The sequence below is a fragment of the Equus przewalskii genome, chromosome 5 (genome assembly GCF_037783145.1).
Source record: "Equus przewalskii isolate Varuska chromosome 5, EquPr2, whole genome shotgun sequence".
Taxonomy (NCBI): Eukaryota; Metazoa; Chordata; class Mammalia; order Perissodactyla; family Equidae; genus Equus; species Equus przewalskii.
Genome location: NC_091835.1, coordinates 5,108,792 through 5,128,594, shown reverse-complemented (window position 1 = coordinate 5,128,594; position 19,803 = coordinate 5,108,792). Strand labels below are relative to the sequence as shown.

Below are 19,803 nucleotides of genomic sequence, written 5' to 3'. Positions count from 1 at the left end.
ATAAGGTCAACCATTAAATAACCTTTCTGCTCTTGTTGCCATTTTATTTTTAGGTGTTATTTTTAAGCTTCCTTCTAACAGAAACCAGCACAGAAGCTATGACTCTGAAAATGTCTCTCTTCCTCCTGTCATAAAATATACCATCCGCATGAGTCTCAAGACCTCACAGACCACGAGAAGCATAAGAACCAAGATTTGGGCCCCGGGACCACACAATTCTCCATCACTCAACCAGATCTATGGCAGGGCTTTTATTTACTTGCAGGATAGTATTGAAAGAGCAATCATTGAATTGCAGACCGGAAGGAACTGCCAGGAAGTAGCAGTCCAGGTCCAAGCAATTCCTTACCCCTGCTACATGAAAGACAAGTAAGTCTGGGCACTTCCAGCCCTTCTTAGTAGTCACTTTTTTGAGAGCTCATTTCTGTTTATTCATTCCCATACATCAGGTGAAGGGGCAACATTCACCAAACCTTAGCCAAATACCTGTTTCCAGGAAAGGGTCCACACTATAGGTAACAGCTACACTACAGCTGCTCATAGTTACAGATGATGGCAGAGTTCTTACTAAATGATGTATATTTTCTTTATCATAACGCTTAGCTTTCCAAGAACATTGGCCCTTGAATTAGGAGAACTGGACTCCAGACCTGAGTGCACTGCTGCATGATTTTAATGTTACCTGCTGTCTATAGGTCTTGCCTTTCTCTAGTCAAAGGAGGGCGTTAAACAAGACAATCTTACAATCTCTCCTAACTCTCAAATTTAACGAGATATCTGTGCATGTATGGTCAATTTTAAGGAAAAATTTTTGATGAAACGGATCATTGATCAACTCTCTGAGATAAATATTGTGCTATCTGAAACTATTTCATGGACTATCAGTCCACTTGCTAGGAATCTTTATCTAAAGGGGTTTGCTAAATGAACAAAAAATGTAAAGATCATGCTTTTAGACAATGGAATTTGAATGTTCAAGAAATATGCCAGTCAGGTAGCCCTGAGTGTCTCCTCCACTCTGACCACAGTGGAAAAATAAGGTCAAAGGACTACGTTTTTCAAGCTCACCCTCCTACACAAAAGCTTGAGGCTGAATATTCCTGTAAAGGAATTGTGCTTGTTATTCAGCTCGGTTAGTGCAGCTTATGTACAATTCAGATGGTTCTGGGTTGTTTTTTTTCTTTTTTTCTTTCTATTGATGCTCTGTCTCCTTTGGCTGCTTCAAAAGCTATAGATGAGATGAGGTTATGTAACCCTTTGTGCAGCTGTGATACTGGGACAGATGAGGATTCCATCAGTGGGTTGTCAAGGTTAGCAGCTCATTGTGGAGGCCAGTCAGGACTTTGCAGCCTGAACTGTGTGTGAACTGCACAGCATGCATGAATAGTAAAGACCTGTGGGTTCTATTAAATGAAAATTCTCATCTATTTTCCTGCTCATTCTTTTTGTAATTTTCATATCTTGTACCCTTGTAAATTTTCACACCTAGGATGGTGGGTACCTGGATGCTTCTTTTAAGAGTAAAAGTAACTGTACTCTGCATTCTTTGTGAGAGTATGGTCATAATGCCTTACATTTACATATAATGTCTTTGTCGCATGCCAAGTGCTTTCACATATATTATTTCATTTGTTCCCTCCAACGACTTCGTAAGATAAGTGGGAACAGGTATTATCAGCCATACTTTCCAGATGAAAAGACTGAAATCCAAAAAGCTTAAGTAACTTGTCCAAAGTAGTGTAGATGGTACTGCACTGGTCCTGCGAGACCAGCATTTTCTACTTTATACTATACCAAGCCTAAAATACGCAGTCACTTGGAAGAAATATTACAGGGAATTTGTTATTAACGAATGAGAGACTATGCTTAATTCTAGAGCCAGAAACAGCATCAAGGCTGGACCTCAACCAAGACAAAATTCATTCAACAAATATTCTTTAAGTGCCTACCCCATGCTAGACAATTTCCCAGGAACCAAAAAAATGGATGTGGCCTCCGCCCTCACTCCTCCCCCAGCAAAAAACCCCTCATCTCTCTGATGGTGATACACCGAGGATGCCAAAGTGATAATGAGTGATGGCAAGGTCGTGTCCCTTTAATATTTGCATTTTCATGGGGAACTTGAAGGTAATTCCTTAGCCTTATAGATTAAAAAGGAAGTGGCCTTGGGACCTTTCTCCAAACGATAGCTTCCGTGGAGGCTAACACGCAAAACAGATCAATTTAGAGTTTCTCTCAGTGGAAACTCCTCATTTGCCTTAGCCCATGGAAAGTGGCTAATGTCAGAACCATGGTTCTCAAACTATGGCCCTCGGACCAGCAACATAGGCATCACCTGGGAAATTGTTTAAAATGCAAATTCATTACTCTCCCCTAGGTATGATAAATCAGAAGCTTATGGGTGGGGGTCAGAAATCTGTTTTAATAAAGCCCTTCCAGCGTTTCTGATTCACGCTCAACTTTGAGAAACACTTCATTTGAACTCTCAGGTATTGTGGGCAGGCCACTCAGGAAGGCCACATTTGGGGCCTGATGAAGACTTCTAGTGACTCTCTCGTTTAGCACATTACCAGAAAAAACCTTTCTATACTGTTTATGAAACATCTCCTGGAGAATTATTTTAAGGAATTCAAGTTCTTTGTCTGCATTTTAAATTGAATGCTTTGAGTTTTATTTTATTTCATTTTGGGAAATTTAGTTTAATAATAACTATGAGTTTCTGAAGAGTGGATAAATACAGTCATTTGGGAAGATATAGCTTTTAGCTTGATAAACCCATCACCATCTAATTTTAAATCTGCCTTTTAGATAAGAATTTAGTTTAGACAAAAAGGCTTTGAACCTTGCAAATATATCTATATAATGATTATTTTCCTGGACAGGACATACTCAAACACATTTTAAACAATGTGGCAATTTTAGCTAACAATCCAGAGCTGTTTTTGCCTCTTGCAACATTACAGCAAGAAAATCTTGGGTCCACTGTTAAGTCAGCTTCACATTCCATAAATAAAGGTGTAATATTAATGATTATTCTCAAATTCAAAACAAGAGTATAATTTCAATGTAAGAGAGCGTGTGTTCTTTGTATATTACAATCTGCAAGGATGACATTCATTTTGGTCACTGGATTTTTGTGTTTTGTTTTGTTTTTGTTTTTTTACAGCTTCCTAACCAGTGTCTCTTATTCTCTTCCAATTGTGCTCATGGTTGCCTGGGTTGTATTTATAGCTGCATTTGTAAAAAAGCTTGTTTATGAGAAAGACCTCCGGCTTCATGAGGTACATTGAGTATTTCTTCTTATTATGAATAAGTTCTATTTGTATAATCATTAATTACTGTGATTTTCATCATGCCTATGCCAAATCCGAAAGCCTGACCCATACCTTGTGAGTTAGATGGAAAAATACTTTACGTATTTTTGTTTGTTGTTTGTTATTTTTGCGTTTTTCTGGTATGTATTTTTAATAAAGGCAGCTGATAAGGCAATATTTCATCTTCTCGAAAAGTTACATAAAAGTTATTTTATAAGTGCTTTTGAAAAACAAAATCCGAATAATTCTGAATAAAATTTGAGTACAATTTATGATCTTAAGGATAATTTTTGCCCAGGAAGTTACCTATATGAGTTAGGATCTAACAGAGGAAGTTTAAATGACAACACTACTACTATTAGGGCAAGAGATTGTTGGCATGGTAACCAAAGTCCAAAGGAAGATACAGATATAGATACAGACATAGACATATGGCTTGTTTCAGCTCTCAAGAAGCAAATTCTCTTTCCAGTGTACTTGTCTTCTTCAATTACCTTCTCCCCTCTCTCCCACTGACTCATGATTTATAGAGACTAAGTATTTCAGGTTATGCTACTGATTAGGTTAAAAATATGACAATGGAAGACAGGACCTGGGATGTAAAGTGTGATTTCTTCTTAAGTATGCTCTTTATCATCATCCTCAAATCCAAAATATAAATTCTTATTAGCATTTATAAAAAAGCATTGTGTGATTGCATTGGAATAGAAATTATTTTATCCGGTCATCCTGTAATGAATCCATTCTTACCCTCACTCATGGAGTGAAAAGAAAGCAGAAGCATTTCAAAACTGGGGCCTAATAATTATTGCAAGGCCTGGCTGACAACCTGAAATAACTAGGTTGGAGTAACCTGTTAGTCCACTTGTACCTTCAGGCTTCCTTTGCCAATGCTTCTAGGCAATGGATTGTTTCTCCTTCCAAGGTACAAACAACTGCTCCATATTTTCGTCAGTTCAACAGCCACTTCCAGGGTTGTCATAGAGTTTGAACCTATCCTTGTTACCATTTCAATTTGAATTCTGTGTGACTCTCACAGCTGCATTCTTGTATTTCAGTTACAATTTGGTAAATGTCTCATCAGTTTGTTTGAGCCCTGTTGTATTCAGGACTGCGTGCAATGATTTCTTAATTCCAGTTTAGAAACTTGAATCTGTGCCTTGGACCATAATTGTGGCTGCAAGCTCTTACCTTATATTTCTCTTTTAGGTTCCTGGTACTCATAAGTGAATGTTTACAGATAAAAGGAAAACTTTGAAGTAGAAAACTGACAGAAAATGAGTTCTTTTCTACTTCAAAATAAATATCTACCTTAAAAATATTTTTGGCAGAAACACACAGTAAATATAAGTATGTGTATGTATATACACATATACATGTGTGTGATATATATGTATGTATGATGTATATATAATATACTCACTATATAAGTATATACATACATATAAAATACACACACTGTATTATTTTGCCTTTGAAGGGGATGCTTTCTGAGTACATCTATGTATGTCACCAAAAAATATCAAAGCATAATGAAGAGTCCTTTCTCAATTGAAGACTTGAAAGACATATTTTTAACCATGAACCAGTTTCTAGTTGGTAGCTGTGTCTTCATGTCGCAGTCATTTATTTTCAAAATTTAGCTGCCTGATATTGGGGGTCAAAGTGACAGAACAGAAGATCACTGAATGTGGAATCAGAGTCAGGCTTTGTGTCTTCCCGTTCATAGTCCCTTGGGCCCAATCCCTTTAACTCTCTGAGTCTCCTCATCGAGACTTCATTCAGCAGGATATTTCCAGAATGTGCCTTCTCACTGCCAGAAGAGACGATGATTCAATTATCTATATTTTATCATTTCCAAGATAATGATTCTTTTCTTCACATTTTAAACCCTCTGAAATTGGGATGCGTTGATAGATCAGGGTGATAATTTATTTGGCAGTGATTTTTCTTTCTTGGTGGCATATAAAATAATGGCACATCTTAAAATCAGTGATGCCCAAAATTCAAAAGAATACAGTCTATTTGTAAGAGGAATTGATGGAAGCAGGTGCGGCATGAGTGGAATGTTCCCACTGCCTCCTGCTCAGCCCCCCTCCACTGCCCACAGTTCTAAACTAACCTCCTCCTTTTTAAAGGTGAAAAAACTGAACCCGGAAAGTCAGAGCTGACTTGCTAAAAACCATGGAACTAGTTAATGGTCGATCTGGGTTAGTACTTAAGTGTCATGACTTCCGACCAATCCTTTTCCATATCAGAGCTACCTTCCCTCTCATAATCTTGTTTTAGTAGCATAGACTCTTAAGGTCTTTTAGTCTACCAGAGATTCAAAATTACTTTTTAATACTATTTTTTTTATAATCAATTAAGGTCTAAAGCTGTCCACTCACTACTTCCTTCTCATTCCAAATTAAACTGGGTGGACCCCATGGTGTAGTGGTTAAGTTTGGCACACTCTGCTTCAGCAGCCTGGGTTCGTGGGTTTGGAGCCCAGGTGTGGACCTACACCTCTTGTCAGCCATGCTGTGGCGGTGACCCATATATAAAGTGGAGGAAGACTGGCATAGAGGTTAGCTCAGAGCTAGTCTTCCTCAGCAAAAAAAAAAAAAAAAAAGTAAAAATAATACATTTTTGCCTGTGTAACTGGTCTCAAATCTGGGCATGAAAACCAAGTTAGTTGCTATTTCAATGTAGCCACTAATCCTTGACCTTGTTATGGTATGAGACTCCAGTGAATTCCTTTAACTTGTTAAAGCAATTGGCAGAAATATTAATGCCCAATAAGTTTATTGATGAAATGAAGCCTGTTGTTTAAAAAAACAAACTGTTTCAAAATGCCTTTCAATTGGCTTTTGTTCTGTATTCCTTGCTTTTAAGAATTAAAATATTAAAGCTATACAAAATCTGATTTTACGACACATAGGAGAGTACTTTTCCACATTATTTTCTTGATTTATGGGTTAGTTTCATCTATGTGATCTAATATAAGTCATTTATGGGGGTTTCAGTGCTTACATTCAGTTGGAGACAAAATTTTGAAAATGTTCTCTCTCGGTTCAGACAGGTAAACTACAATATCTGTGGGCTGCAGAGATGTTACCAAGAATTATGCAGGGATCTTTAGCCCTTTGGTGCCTCACTTTAAACAATCTTTTATGCTTTCTTGACATACACTATTCATCCCAGTAGTGGGAGTTTAGATTATTCCAAGTAATGGTGACAACATCCTTTACATCTTATTAAAAAAATAATATAAATATCTATTATTAAGAGAATTTTTTAAAGAGATAAAGATTATCTCAGATACATGGCTTCATTTTGAGTGTATGCATGAGGTAGAAAATGTTGTTATTCCTTATAAATTAGTGCTTGACATTCTTGTTGAGTTGAATAAAGACATTGCTGTCAAGTAAATATACGAATATTTATGATTTCTTCCTGACAGCATTGATGCCAATCCTTGTGCATAAGCTTCTGTTGAATGTGGCAACATGTTTATCCAAAATCTTACAGAATCTCTTTCTTCTCCTTATTTTCTGCCATAAACTGGGGCAGACTTTGACCACCGTGCACAGGGGTTTTCTTAAGCAACAGGTTGTCAGCTATCAATGAATTGCTCTGGCAGGTTTGGGAGGCTTGAGACAAGTGACTCTTTGATTGCAAAGCTGGCACCTGACGTTTGTCACTTTGAGAAGGAACTAATGACATCTAAGAAAGCATAGCCAACCATTCTCTGTGGGCCACATTCCATCAGCGTTTGGTCTTGTTTATTCTAACAAAGTTGGCAGTGAATCTGGATAATTTATGGATGACTTACGTGTTCTCATTGCTCTCGCTGTTTATGAATAACAGCTGTTTTCCTCATGGCATAAAATCCTGAAGTTTAGCACCGAAGTTTCATGCTAGGATGTTAAGTAGTGGATACTTTGGAAGCAGCTAACTCGATCTACTTCAATAAAACATGATGATCAAGCTCCAGTTTTTACCAACTCTTAGGCACAGGAATCTCATCCTGAGTCTCAAAAACTTCAAAATTACAGTGATAAACGCCTGGTCTTCAGGTTTGCCAAATTGTCTTTTAACAAGTCTGTGAACGGAGAATTTTCTAGATGCGTAAATGTTTTATACTGCAGCTATCAATTGTCAAGGAATGAAAGCACAGTTAGACAAATGAAGTCAGCTTTACTTTATGTCCTTGATGGTGTCCTGGATATTTTATATCCATGTTGCTAAATATATTGACATCGTCTCCTACTGACATATATTGCTATTGGGAGGGAAGTATTTTTCATATAGGCCATGTGAAATTAGGTGGTGAATGTCAACTTTGGAGTAGTTATATGGGTTCCATAACTCCTTATTTAATTATATTCAAATAGGTATAAACTCAGTGAAAAACTCAAAATACAAATAGCAGGAAAGGCAAATAAAAAGCGCTAAAGTATCATGGTCATATTTGAATAGCTGAATAGCTGTGAAACGCAGTTGTAAAACATGACACATTACATTTTCTCAAATGGGTAGCGATGCAGGGAAAGAATTTCTAGAATAAGGTCTGTGAGGTCGTTTTTCACACCAAAATGTAATTTTGTTTTCAGTGGTAGATATGTAGCAATTGGAGGAAAACTTCCATGGTGAATCTTCGCTCCATGCTGACTTTTTTACTCTGACCCACGCTTGCATTCCTATGGAAATATAGGTTGAACCTTCACTGCAAAGGGTGGCAGGGCCGGGAGGAGAGAAGCACCAGGAGAGGAGAGGGTAAGGAAGAGGGCAAAGCTAAGAGGAAAAGTCAGGGCTTTTTCTCAGTGGTGATTAGCTTCAGGCCCTCAGCTTAGACCATTGGCAGTCAGGTAGCTGTTTCCATGGTAACAACCAGAGCAGCAGAGTTATCAAAATGTGATAAGTTGCAAAGGCAGAAAGTAAAATTCACTCTTCTGCTTGCAGAGCAAAAGATCCAGCACATTCACCATCTTTTTTTTCTAATCAAGTTAGGTTTAAGGGGGTGGAACCATTGAAAATCCTTTATTTTATAAAAATACTGAATTAGAAAGCTTTTAGTGGAGCATTTCTTTTGTTCATTTTTTTTAATGAAATATTGGATTCATAAGATTAAAATTAATCATGAGTTGTTAAAACTAGAAACCAAGATATCCGGGTTCTCCCAAAGTACCACACGTCACCAAATTCAAGACGACCAGGTCCAGGGAACTTTAGATCTTTCAGAATCCCTTTGAGTTAACGCACAAGCACATCCTGCTGCTGTGTTTTTCTACCTTGGTGAGGTCCCGAGGCCTCTAGAGGATCACTGGTTATTAAAGAATGGCAACTGAGAAAGAGATGTAGATTATCTCAGGTATATGACTTCATTTTGAGTGTATGAATGTCTTTTTGGAAAACAAAGATGGCAAACTTGCCCTAGACTGCCAGGGATTTTGAGGATGGGGAAGCTGGAGCAAAAGGCAGAGAGTCTCCCTTCAAAGTTCCCATGTTTTAAATTCTTAGGAATCAGGTCTATTCTATTTCTCTCAGGAACGTGAATGCTGATTGTGGTGTTCATTAACGTTTGGTAAAATACATATATTATATATATATGGAATTTTATTATCTTAGTCCTTACATTCAATTTAAAATAAACCATGGTTTTTCACCAGCTTGAAATATTCATGTCTGCACAAATGTCAAATTTACATAAACATGTAAAATTCTGCAGGGAATACCATACGTTTTTTTTCCTGAGGAAGATTCACCCTGAGTTAACATCTGTTGCCCATCTTTCTCTATTTTGCATGTGGGTCACCGCCACAGCATGGCTGCTGCCGAGTGGTGTAGATCTATGCCTGGGAACCAAACCCAGGCTGCCAAAGCGGAGTGCACTGAACTTACCCACTAGGCCTCAGGGCTAGCCCCAGGAATGTCATAGATTTTGCTGATCTATTCTAAACTAGTTTAATGTTGAGGCATCAGTTAGATACCAGTTATAAAATGGAATTGAAAGAAAAGAGCCCATTATACTGGGACACTCTGGGAGCATACGGTCTAAGATGGGCTGGCATAAGGGGTCATATTAATTTCACACAGCAAGCTTGGACAAATACTTGACTTATGTAAATCACTAAAATGCCTCATTTCATATATATGAAAAGCCTCATGGGCATCTTGGCATGGTATAGGAGTAATTGCTATTTGAGAGCATATCCACTGAAGAAGCAGCTAACTCTTTCTCCTTTTTACAGTACATGAAGATGATGGGCGTCAACTCCTGCAGCCACTTTTTTGCCTGGCTTATAGAGAGTGTTGGATTTCTGCTGGTTACCATCATCCTCCTCATCATTATTCTCAAGTTTGGCAATATCCTTCCTAAAACAAATGGGTTCATTTTGTTCCTGTATTTTTCGGACTACAGCTTCTCAGTTATTGCCATGAGCTATCTCATCAGCGTCTTCTTCAACAACACCAACATTGCAGCTCTGATCGGAAGCCTCATCTACATCATTGCCTTTTTTCCATTCATTGTGCTAGTTACAGTTGAGAATGAGTTGAGCTATGTCGTAAAAGTATTCATGGTGAGTCAAACATCACAACCGAATGACCAGTGTGTAAAAAGAATGCACCCTGTTTTTGTTTTTAGATTCTCAAACTGAAAGTACACTTATCTAAATTTAAAAGTTCAGTGATAGAAAAATAAGCTTAACTGTCCTAATGATAGTTGTTTTCTACATCATTGTATACCATGTAAGCATAATATTATGAAAAGGAAATTTTCACCCCACAGTCTCTAAAACCCTATTATGTGATGCTGTTAAGAAATAGTTCTTGAAGAAAGAACAATTAAAATGTAACATATCACGTTTTAAAGATCATCAAGAATTCTGACTTCTCTCTGGTCCAATTCCTTGAAGGTCTTAGCGCCTCTATAGCTGGAATTATTCTCATCTATGAGTAATTCTCATGGTTTTCATGATGTACAATATAACTTACAGGCATAAAGACAAATGCACTGACAACATATAATCAATTTTGAATTCTGCCTGTTCAATTCAAGAGTACTAAATTAATTTAAGAATTTTAATGAAAGCATTAAGATTACTGACTGAAATTTGGAAAGCAGAAGTAAATCTCAGCATTGACTGAGAATCATATTAAAACTTTGCTACTTATGGAAATAGAAAGTGGTAAATAACTTTCATTTAACACTGATTATTTTGGGTTTAAACAACATTTAAAATTTTTTTTTAAAGATTTTTATTTTTTTCTTTTTTCTCCCCAAAGCCCCCTGGTACATAGTTGTATATTTTTAGTTGTGGGTCCTTCTAGTTGTGGCATGTGGGACGCTGCCTCAGCATGGCTTGATGAACCGTGCCATGTCAGCACCCGGGTCTCGAACTGGCGAAACGCTGGGCCGCTCAAGCAGAGTGCGAGAACTTAACCACTTCGCCACGGGGCCGGCCCCAAAATTTAAATTTTTAATTTGTTGCATTATAAGCATTCAATCAATTGATATTTTAGTATATTTTCATTCTTAATACTTTTATTACCTGAAATCAGTTTATGAAGTAGCCCCTAACATTTTATTTGATTTTAATCTTAACATTGCATTATCCTGTAATTACCTGTTTTATTAATTGCTGAGCAACGTTTAATAAGTTTAGTTATATAGTTTGCATTTTTGACAAATATTTTCCAAGTTATAACTCTCCTGCTTTTGTTTTCTGCTGTTTCCTCTCCTCTTCTTTCAGAGTTATGGTGTGCTTGAGAAGAGACCTCTGTGTTTTTAAATATGCTTAGAGAGTTAGTGTCAGTTTTATGTACATAAGTGCCCAAAGTTTTAAGTGTGTTAAGATCCCTCTGGGTGATATGTATGAAGTCTATTATCATTGCTGTTTATTTTCTTCACAGAGCCTGCTTTCCCCAACAGCATTCAGTTACGCAAGTCAATACATTGCGAGATACGAGGAACAGGACATCGGTAGGCTCACTTTCTTTAAAACAGGATTTTTTCTTTCACAGCTGCAGTACATCTCATCCAAGAATAAATATATGTGTTCGCCTTTTAGGTCTTCAGTGGGAAAACATGTACAGTTCCCCGGTTCAGGATGACACCACCTCGTTTGGCTGGCTGTGCTGTCTAATCTTAGCTGACTCTTTCATTTACTTCCTTATTGCCTGGTATGTCAGGAATGTTTTTCCAGGTATGAACATGCTTCCTATAAACATATGCTTTTATGGTTTTCATCATCATAAATCGGCTAACATACATATTTTTAAAATTTGATTTACCATATATAATCTCCAAAAAATTAATTAAATCCCAAAACTAAGTGAAATTTTTTAAGATAAGATAATACACTGGTGAGTTCCTTCTCTGATGTTCCTCTAAAGGATAGAGTGAATTAAGAAGCATGGAATCCAGTCTTTCCAAATGGGCATATGCGATATTATGAGGCAAAAACCCAAGTCTCCTAATTCTAAGGAAACTTTATCAAGTTCTAATGGAAAAAGACTAGTCAGATTCCCTCTCCTAGGTCTCAAGTGTTCATCACTTCTAACATGCTAGGAATTTTTCCATTAAGCCTTATTTATATTTGTACATTGTTCTGATGCTGTAAATGAATAAAAGAGTATTCTTCCATTTATATAAAATTTCTATCAAAAACAAATATATAGGGACAGAAAGCATATCAGTGATTGGGACTTGGGTTGGGAACAGGGGTTATCTGTAAATGGGCAGAAAAAAACTTTTTGGAGTTCTAGAATGTTCTAATACAAGGATTGTGGCGATGGTTGCACAACTTTATATATTTACCAAAAATCATCTAACTACACTTACAAAAAGTAAATTTCATGGTATACAATTATTCTTCATTGAAACTAAAAAAATAATAAAAGAAAGCCTATATTTTTTATTTTACTTTGGAAACTGAGACTACTCTTTAGTGTTTATAGAATCGGGAAAAAAAAGAGAACACTTCCTGAACCATATATAATATTTTGTTGTTTAGCTTCTGTTGCTTAAATGTTAACAATCAACTAAAAGTTGCTTTTCCTAACACATTTTTATTACAGGTACATATGGTATGGCAGCTCCATGGTATTTTCCAATCCTTCCTTCCTATTGGAAGGAGCGATTGGGATGTGCAGACGTGAAGCATGAGAAAAGCAATGGCCTTATGTTTACTAATATCATGATGCAGAACACCAACCCATCTGCCAGTAAGACAAGTAGGTCAACAACAGGCATTACTATGAGAGAAGTGATATACAATTTACATGACTAGTGATTTTAATTATGTTTTTCAGAATGGCAAAATTATCATCCTTTTAGTCATGGATGAATATGTCTACACGTATGTGTTTAGACTCTTATGGAGATTAAATTGTGGCTTTTTCTGGGCTCATTAGCTCTGTTGGTTAGCATATGGTGCTAATTAGGCCAAGATTGCATCCCTTTGTGGTCCAGTTAGACTCACACAGAGAAAAATTTTATTCCTTGGCTGCAGTCTGCACCCCTAACTCCAGCCATCTGTCACTAATGATAAGGAGTAACCATGTAACAACTATGGATAACTTAGCATAACCCACTGGACCAACAGTTTAAAGTTCATGTCTTACTGACATTGGATGAGTAGGTTATCCTTGCGAAGGATGACCCATGTAAGTGGTCCTTCTGTGATGCCTGAAGGAGATGTAGATAGTAATTAATGACTGGATTCTATAAGCCACAGATTTGAGCTAGCCTTGTCTCTGTAAAATCATACCGTGTAGACATTTATTCCGTAAGTTGGTATTCTCCTGTTCAGTCGGACAACCAAGACGTAGACTTGTCTTTTGAATATTTGAAATCTGTTGAATAAAGGATAATTCATTATTGTAATTCTGAATACTAGGACTGCTTTTTCTGACATACAAGGGTGATATAAACCTTACAGAATATGGTTTCTCACTCTCATTCATTCTTTGACCAAGTGAGAAGGAGGCTAAAAACTATATATAAATTATGTTTTTACTTAAAAGGTTGTATTATTATAGTCTTCAGTTTTTAATTAGAGAAAAATCTAACTCTGGCTGCAATTTCCTTATCTGTGGGCTTACAACTCTTCTCTTAATTTCTCTCCAGGTCCTGAATACACGTTTCCCTCCAACATTGAGCCTGAACCTAAAGATCTCACAGTTGGGGTTGCCCTGCATGGGGTCACAAAGATCTATGGCTCAAAAATTGCCGTTGATAATCTCAATCTGAACTTTTATGAAGGGCACATTACTTCATTGCTGGGACCCAACGGAGCTGGGAAAACTACCACCATGTATGTTATTTTTCATGTATGTTACTACGGCCATAGAAGCATATTACTTAATATTTCCTCCCCTCCTTCATAGAAAATAAAGTTCTTACATCTACCAAATGGACTAAAATAGCTCAAATTGTATAATGTAGAACGGAAGCTAAATCAGAGGTCCCAAACCGTGAGCTCAAAGGACAGATGTTGGCACACCTAGGACTTAAAATTTTTAATTCAGTGCCAATATTTTAAAATGGAGGAGTTTTCTAATATACATAAATATTTGTGGCATCTCTTAGATAATGAAGTTCTAGCAACATTGGGTCTACAGTCTTAAGTAGGGACAATGAGTTGGCTCCAATTAGTGACTGTTCTCTTAAAGGAGGCATTTGCTTTCTGGTTTATCCCGGGTCCCCACCAATCTGTACTGCCTCATACGCCCAGTCTGTTCACTTATTTGCATTTTTATTCTGACCCATGGATAAATTTGGGTTTAAACACCCCAGTATAAACACACTCAGCCCCAGCTGCTCCATCACAGAGAATCCTTGCCTTGATTCCTAAAGAAACAACAGAATCACCAGTTATTAGACAGAGATCAGAAAGGTCAAGAGTGACACGTGGGCTGTTCTTTCTCACTCTTCACTTAATTAGCATTTTCCTGTGTCTGAATGGAGAAGCAGATTCAAATATTCTTAAAGTGACATTCTTCTGCATTTCTTTTTTGTGATTCACCTCCAATGTTCCACATTGCTTACCTTGGAATCAGCTCTAAGGAGCCATTGGTGCTCAATCCTTATTTGAGGAAAAGTGTCAGTTGCTGGATATCTTGTTTAGTATCATCATGAGTAGGCTCAGTGACTGCCAAAACATTCAAATTAATGTTTGTAAATAAAAGGGGACAAAGGAAGGTCATGAGGTCATGAAATGAGTGAACATGCAGCTGTTCTCATTTCTATGACCTGTTTACATTCAGAGTTGGCTTTTTAGTGAGAATACAATGCTTAAAAAGCAAGATTTCTAATAGGCGATTAGAGGCCAATGAAGAAAAGGGATAAAGAAAGCTTTCGAAGAGCCTGCAATTTTAGCTGAGAAAGTCCCCATTTTATTTTCTGAATATAAAGAATGAAGTATATTATTTGTATTTCAATGTGTTTTTATGGGAAGAATTGTATATTGCATTGATTCTCTAGTTAATCCACAATAGCCACTTAGGGTCTATTATGTGCAAAGCACAAGTTAGACACTGAAAGAGAGTGGTGAGAAATGATGTTTCCTGATCTAAGGGAGCTTGTGTTTTAGTGGAGAAGACGGGTATTAAATAATTGCTCAGTTTACTAACTATCTGAAAGAGGAAGAGGAATTATCTAGGTGAGAATGCTCCAGTTACACTGTAGAGAAGGGACTGAAGATGGCCAAGGGCCATGAGTTAGGAGCCTACAGCAGCTGGTAGGTAATTGGTGACGGCAGCTTGCACTAAGGTGGTGGCTAGGAAAATGGAGAAATATGGGTGAGTTAGGAGATGAAGATAGAAGGAGGATGCAAAAACGACTCTAAATTCCAGGCTTGTGCAACCAGTATATACATTTATCATATAGTGAAAGAGGTAACATCAACAAGGGAAAGGATTTGAGGGCAAAGATCATGAGTTAAGTGTTGAATATATTGAGTTTGAGGATCCTGTAAGATGTCCCATGGAGAAGTGGCATTGTCTGTTGGATGGATAGAGCAAGCCCACAACTGAGGGTGGAGATCTGGGCTAGAGAGATAATTTTGAGACTTAATGACCGGTAGACACTATCTGATCCCAGGAAAGGGCGTGAGTTTGCTCAAGGAGACAGTACACTTGCAATTAAAGAGCACAACCGTTTCTATCATTCTTACCAACCTACCACCACCACCATCATGATTATGTAGTGTCTATTAACACTCTAAATTATTAAAAGCTTGAAAGTAATTTTAATTTTTATTCCTATTTAATACTATTTTATTTCATAGGTTGACTTTGAGGAGATACAATGCAATATTTTTTGCTAACAACTGAGATATATCTCGTCCTAAAAACCAAGCTTCAATGCTTGGTTCCCACCTAATTTATCATTTCTTCATTTCCAGCTCCATGTTGACTGGGCTGTTTGGGGCCTCAGCAGGTACCATCTTTGTTTATGGAAAAGATATCAAAACAGACCTACACATCGTACGGAAGAGTATGGGGGTCTGCATGCAGCACGATGTCTTGTTTAGTTATCTCACTACCAAGGAGCATCTTCTCTTATATGGCTCCATCAAAGTTCCTCACTGGACTAAAAAGCAGCTGCACGAGGAAGTAAAAAGGTCAGTCATGACAGGAACAAGAACATGCGTTGGTAATTCCTCTCAAAGAGAATTCAAGCTACGGTAATAAGACCAATAGGAAACATTTTCTCACAAAACAATTGGTTTTTAGTTTTTCTATTTCTCTGGTATGTATACATTTAATGTCATTTTCCTCAGCAGCCTGTTATTATACTGGAACTGTTTAAATCTCTTCTTCTCTGGTTCATATATTGCCCCAAATCCTCTGCTTCTACTCTCCATGGCTACTGCACTGGTCCAAGCCTCTCAACTGGACTCCTGGCTTCTACTCTCCCTTATACAAACTATTCTTCAAAGAGCAGCCAGGGATCTTTTTAAACTGCAGATCAGACCATGTCACTCCTGGGTTCAAAACCCTCTGATGGTTTCCCACCACACTCAGTATAAAACTCTGTAATGTCCTTATCAAGGGCTTCGAGGCCCTACATGACCTGCTCCCAATCTCACTTCTGATTTCATTTCCTTCTACTCTCCCTCATTTGCTCTGCTCTTGGCACACTAGCCCAGTAGCACACTTGATTATGCTAGGCCTGCTCCAGCCTCAGGGCTGCTCACTTACTGTTCTCTCTACTTAGAGCAGCCTTCCCCAGACAGCCATTTGACTTACTGCTCCGCTTTCCTGGTCTCTGCTCAAATGTCACCTTCTCTGAGGGGACCACCATGTATAAGATAGATGCCTAAAATAGCAAGCCCCAGGCACTCCTTATTTCTTGTACCTTGCTTTATTTATTTTTTTTTGGTGCATTTACCACTGCGTGGCATATTATAAACATCCTTGGGAATCTATTTATTGATGGAATTTCCCCTGCATCCCTCCTGACACATGGACATACTAGATCATAGTGTTATGGGTAGGAATGTTGTCTGCTCACTGATTTTCTCCAGCACCTAAAACACGGTCTGGCACAAAACAGGCAGACGATCCACAAATATTTATCAAATGGATGAGTAAAATCATAAGTCATATATTCCTTTGTATTATTTTCTGAGTATTAACTTTGTATCTCCAGCTAGATGATAAATAATAAAATTTATATCATGAATCCTCAATAGTTTCTTGTACCTTGGTGAGCACATAATAGTTACTTAGTGAATACCTATCATCTAGGGTGCTTATTATATTTTTCCAATATTCCAGTATTCTATCTGCAAAAACTAACCACCATACATAATTTTTGAAGGACTTTGAAAGATACTGGCCTGTATAGTCATCGTCATAAGAGAGTTGGAACATTGTCGGGAGGAATGAAGAGGAAGTTATCTATCTCCATCGCTCTCATTGGTGGATCCAGGGTGGTGATTTTGGATGAGCCGTCCACTGGAGTCGACCCGTGTTCTCGCCGAAGTATATGGGATGTTATATCCAAGAACAAAACTGGTATGAGCACCTTCTTATAACTTCTCCACCCAAGTCATAATTTTGCCCTCTTGGATGCACCCAGACAAGAAGAAGCCTTTTCTGTTTATTATCTCCATTAAAAGTCTCAGATGGGTTCTTCCTTTTCCCAAGTTTTTCTTCTTCCAGTTCAATTTCTGCGTCAATTAGTTAATACAATAGTCTCCCCTTATCCACGGTTTCGCTTTCTGCAGTTTCAGTTAACAGAGGTCAACTACAGTCCGAAAATATTAAATGGAAAATTCCAGAAATAAACAATTCATGGGTTTTAAATTGCACACCGTTCTGAGTCGCGTGATGAAATCTCACCCGTCCCACTCCATCCTGCTCGGGGCATGAACTGTCCCTTTGTCCAGCGGATCCACACTGTAGACGCTACCCGCTGGTCACTTAGAAGCCATCTCGGTTATCAGATCAACTGTCGCAGTACACAGTGCTTGTGTCAAGTCACCCTTATTTTACTTAATATGGCCCCAAAGCACAAGAGTAGTGATGCTGGCAATTTGGATATGCCAAAGAGAAGCTGTAAAGTACTTCCTTTAAGTGAAAAGGTGAAAGTATTCTACTTAATAAGGAAAGAAAAACATTGTATGCTGAGGTTGCTAAGATCTCCCGTAACTTTTATTACAGTATACTGTTATCGTTGTTCTGCTTTATTATTAGTTATTATTGTTAATTTCTTACTGTGCCTAATTTATAAATTAAACTTTATCATAGTTATGTATGTGTAGGAAAAAACAGTATATAAAGAGTTTGGTACCATCTGCGGTTTCAGGCATCCACAGGGGTCTTGAAACGGATCCCCGTGGATAAGGGGGGACTGCTGTATCTATGTAGTGCCCACTGTGAGTTGATCCCTTAACTGGCCTTTTTCAGAGCATGCAAATCCAACAGAAGTTCCAAATTCTGCCTAGAGGAGCTTAGAATCTAATTAGAGATACCAAACATACACAAATGAAAATAAACTGAAAACAGACTAAATAAGTGCTAACAGGATGTGAGGCAGAGGAGCAATCAGAGTGGAGTGGATTAATCAGAGAAGAATATTCAAAGTCTTTAAAATTACTGCTTTTTCATAGTGAAGAAAGGGGGAGAGAGAGTGAGAATGGAAATGAAGCCAAAGGAGCAAATTCACACATTGCCAACGTCCACGCTACAAATGAGGGACATTTAGCCACACAGAATAATAACTGCTTATTTGCTGCCAACTTACAAGAAAAATACCCCCCAATATTTAAGAACACCCCTCCTGAATTTCTCTTGGATGATTTTGGAAGCTCCTTCTGGTCAGTTTTTCCGTTAGCTCATAAACCATGACTCCTCTCATAAATCACAGGACTTACTTGTGCTAACTCTGTATATCTTGGGAACTGTATCTTCATTTTTCACTCTCGGTTGTTCTCCTCTGTGTTTTGAAGCCAGAACAATCATTCTGTCGACGCACCACTTGGACGAGGCTGAAGTGCTGAGCGACCGCATCGCCTTCCTGGAGCAGGGCGGGCTGCGCTGCTGCGGGTCACCGTTTTACCTCAAGGAAGCATTTGGGGATGGCTACCACCTCACGCTCACCAAGAAAAAGGTTCGAAGGAGAGGAAACATACCTTTGTTATGGGGTTGTAAATTAATTTGTGTATGAAAGAGAGACAGAATCTCTCCAACTTTATTCACTGTTAAAATTCACTGTTTATCTGTTACATTCGTGTTTCTCAAACTCGAGCGAGCATCAGGACACCTGGAAGTCTTGGATAGACTCAGATTTGTGGCCCCACCTCAGCAGTCAGAATTCAGTTGGGCTGGGATGGGGCTGCAGAATTTCCTACATTTCTAATAAGGTCCCAGGTGCTGATGATGTTACTGGTCTGGGATCTCACGTGGAGAACCAGTGTGCTAGGTAAAAAATGATCTAAATCTAAATGATGGAGCATCAGCCTTTTAGCTTCCCTGGCATTTCTGCCTGGAGGGCTAAAAATTAGATTTTCTGCTCTATCAAAAGCAAATGAAGAGAATATGCAGGCGTGTGTTCACTTTCCGATCAAAGCTCCTTGAGTGGGACTAACTCAGGCCATTGGTGCTTCTACGTCTCTGAAGAACAAGGATGCTAAGGATCCCTGTGCCAACTCAAATAACGTATGATTCACCAATACTGGGCAAGATAGGTTATCGGGCAGGTTTTGATTATTATCACTTACTTTATATGTGACCATCCCGATGTGACTTCCAAAACATAAAAATTTATTATGTTCATTATTATATTTATTAATTCACTCAAAAATTTATGTGTTAGTTGTGTGATACCTTATTATGTGTCCAAGGCACTGTTCTAGGCACTGGGGATGAAGCCGTGAACTGACGATATTAAAATCTCTGCCCTCATAGAGTTTGTATTCTGATGGAGTGCAGGGAATTCAGATGATACAATTGACAAGTATCTTATTTAGTATATTAGCAACTGATTAAT

At 38.0% G+C, this 19,803-nt stretch overlaps 1 protein-coding gene across 1 annotated transcript in view; it reads left to right on the top strand.

The window, feature by feature from the left end:
* ABCA12 (ATP binding cassette subfamily A member 12) overlaps positions 1-19,803 on the top strand; it is a 159,904-nt gene that overhangs the window by 102,793 nt on the left and 37,308 nt on the right. Inside the window, exons 22-31 of the mRNA XM_070618233.1 lie at positions 54-369; positions 3,167-3,281; positions 9,551-9,880; positions 11,214-11,283; positions 11,372-11,506; positions 12,381-12,536; positions 13,432-13,618; positions 15,710-15,928; positions 17,131-17,327; positions 18,764-18,924. Coding sequence (XP_070474334.1) covers positions 54-369; positions 3,167-3,281; positions 9,551-9,880; positions 11,214-11,283; positions 11,372-11,506; positions 12,381-12,536; positions 13,432-13,618; positions 15,710-15,928; positions 17,131-17,327; positions 18,764-18,924 — 1,886 coding nt within the window. The remainder of the gene's footprint in view (positions 1-53; positions 370-3,166; positions 3,282-9,550; positions 9,881-11,213; positions 11,284-11,371; positions 11,507-12,380; positions 12,537-13,431; positions 13,619-15,709; positions 15,929-17,130; positions 17,328-18,763; positions 18,925-19,803) is intronic.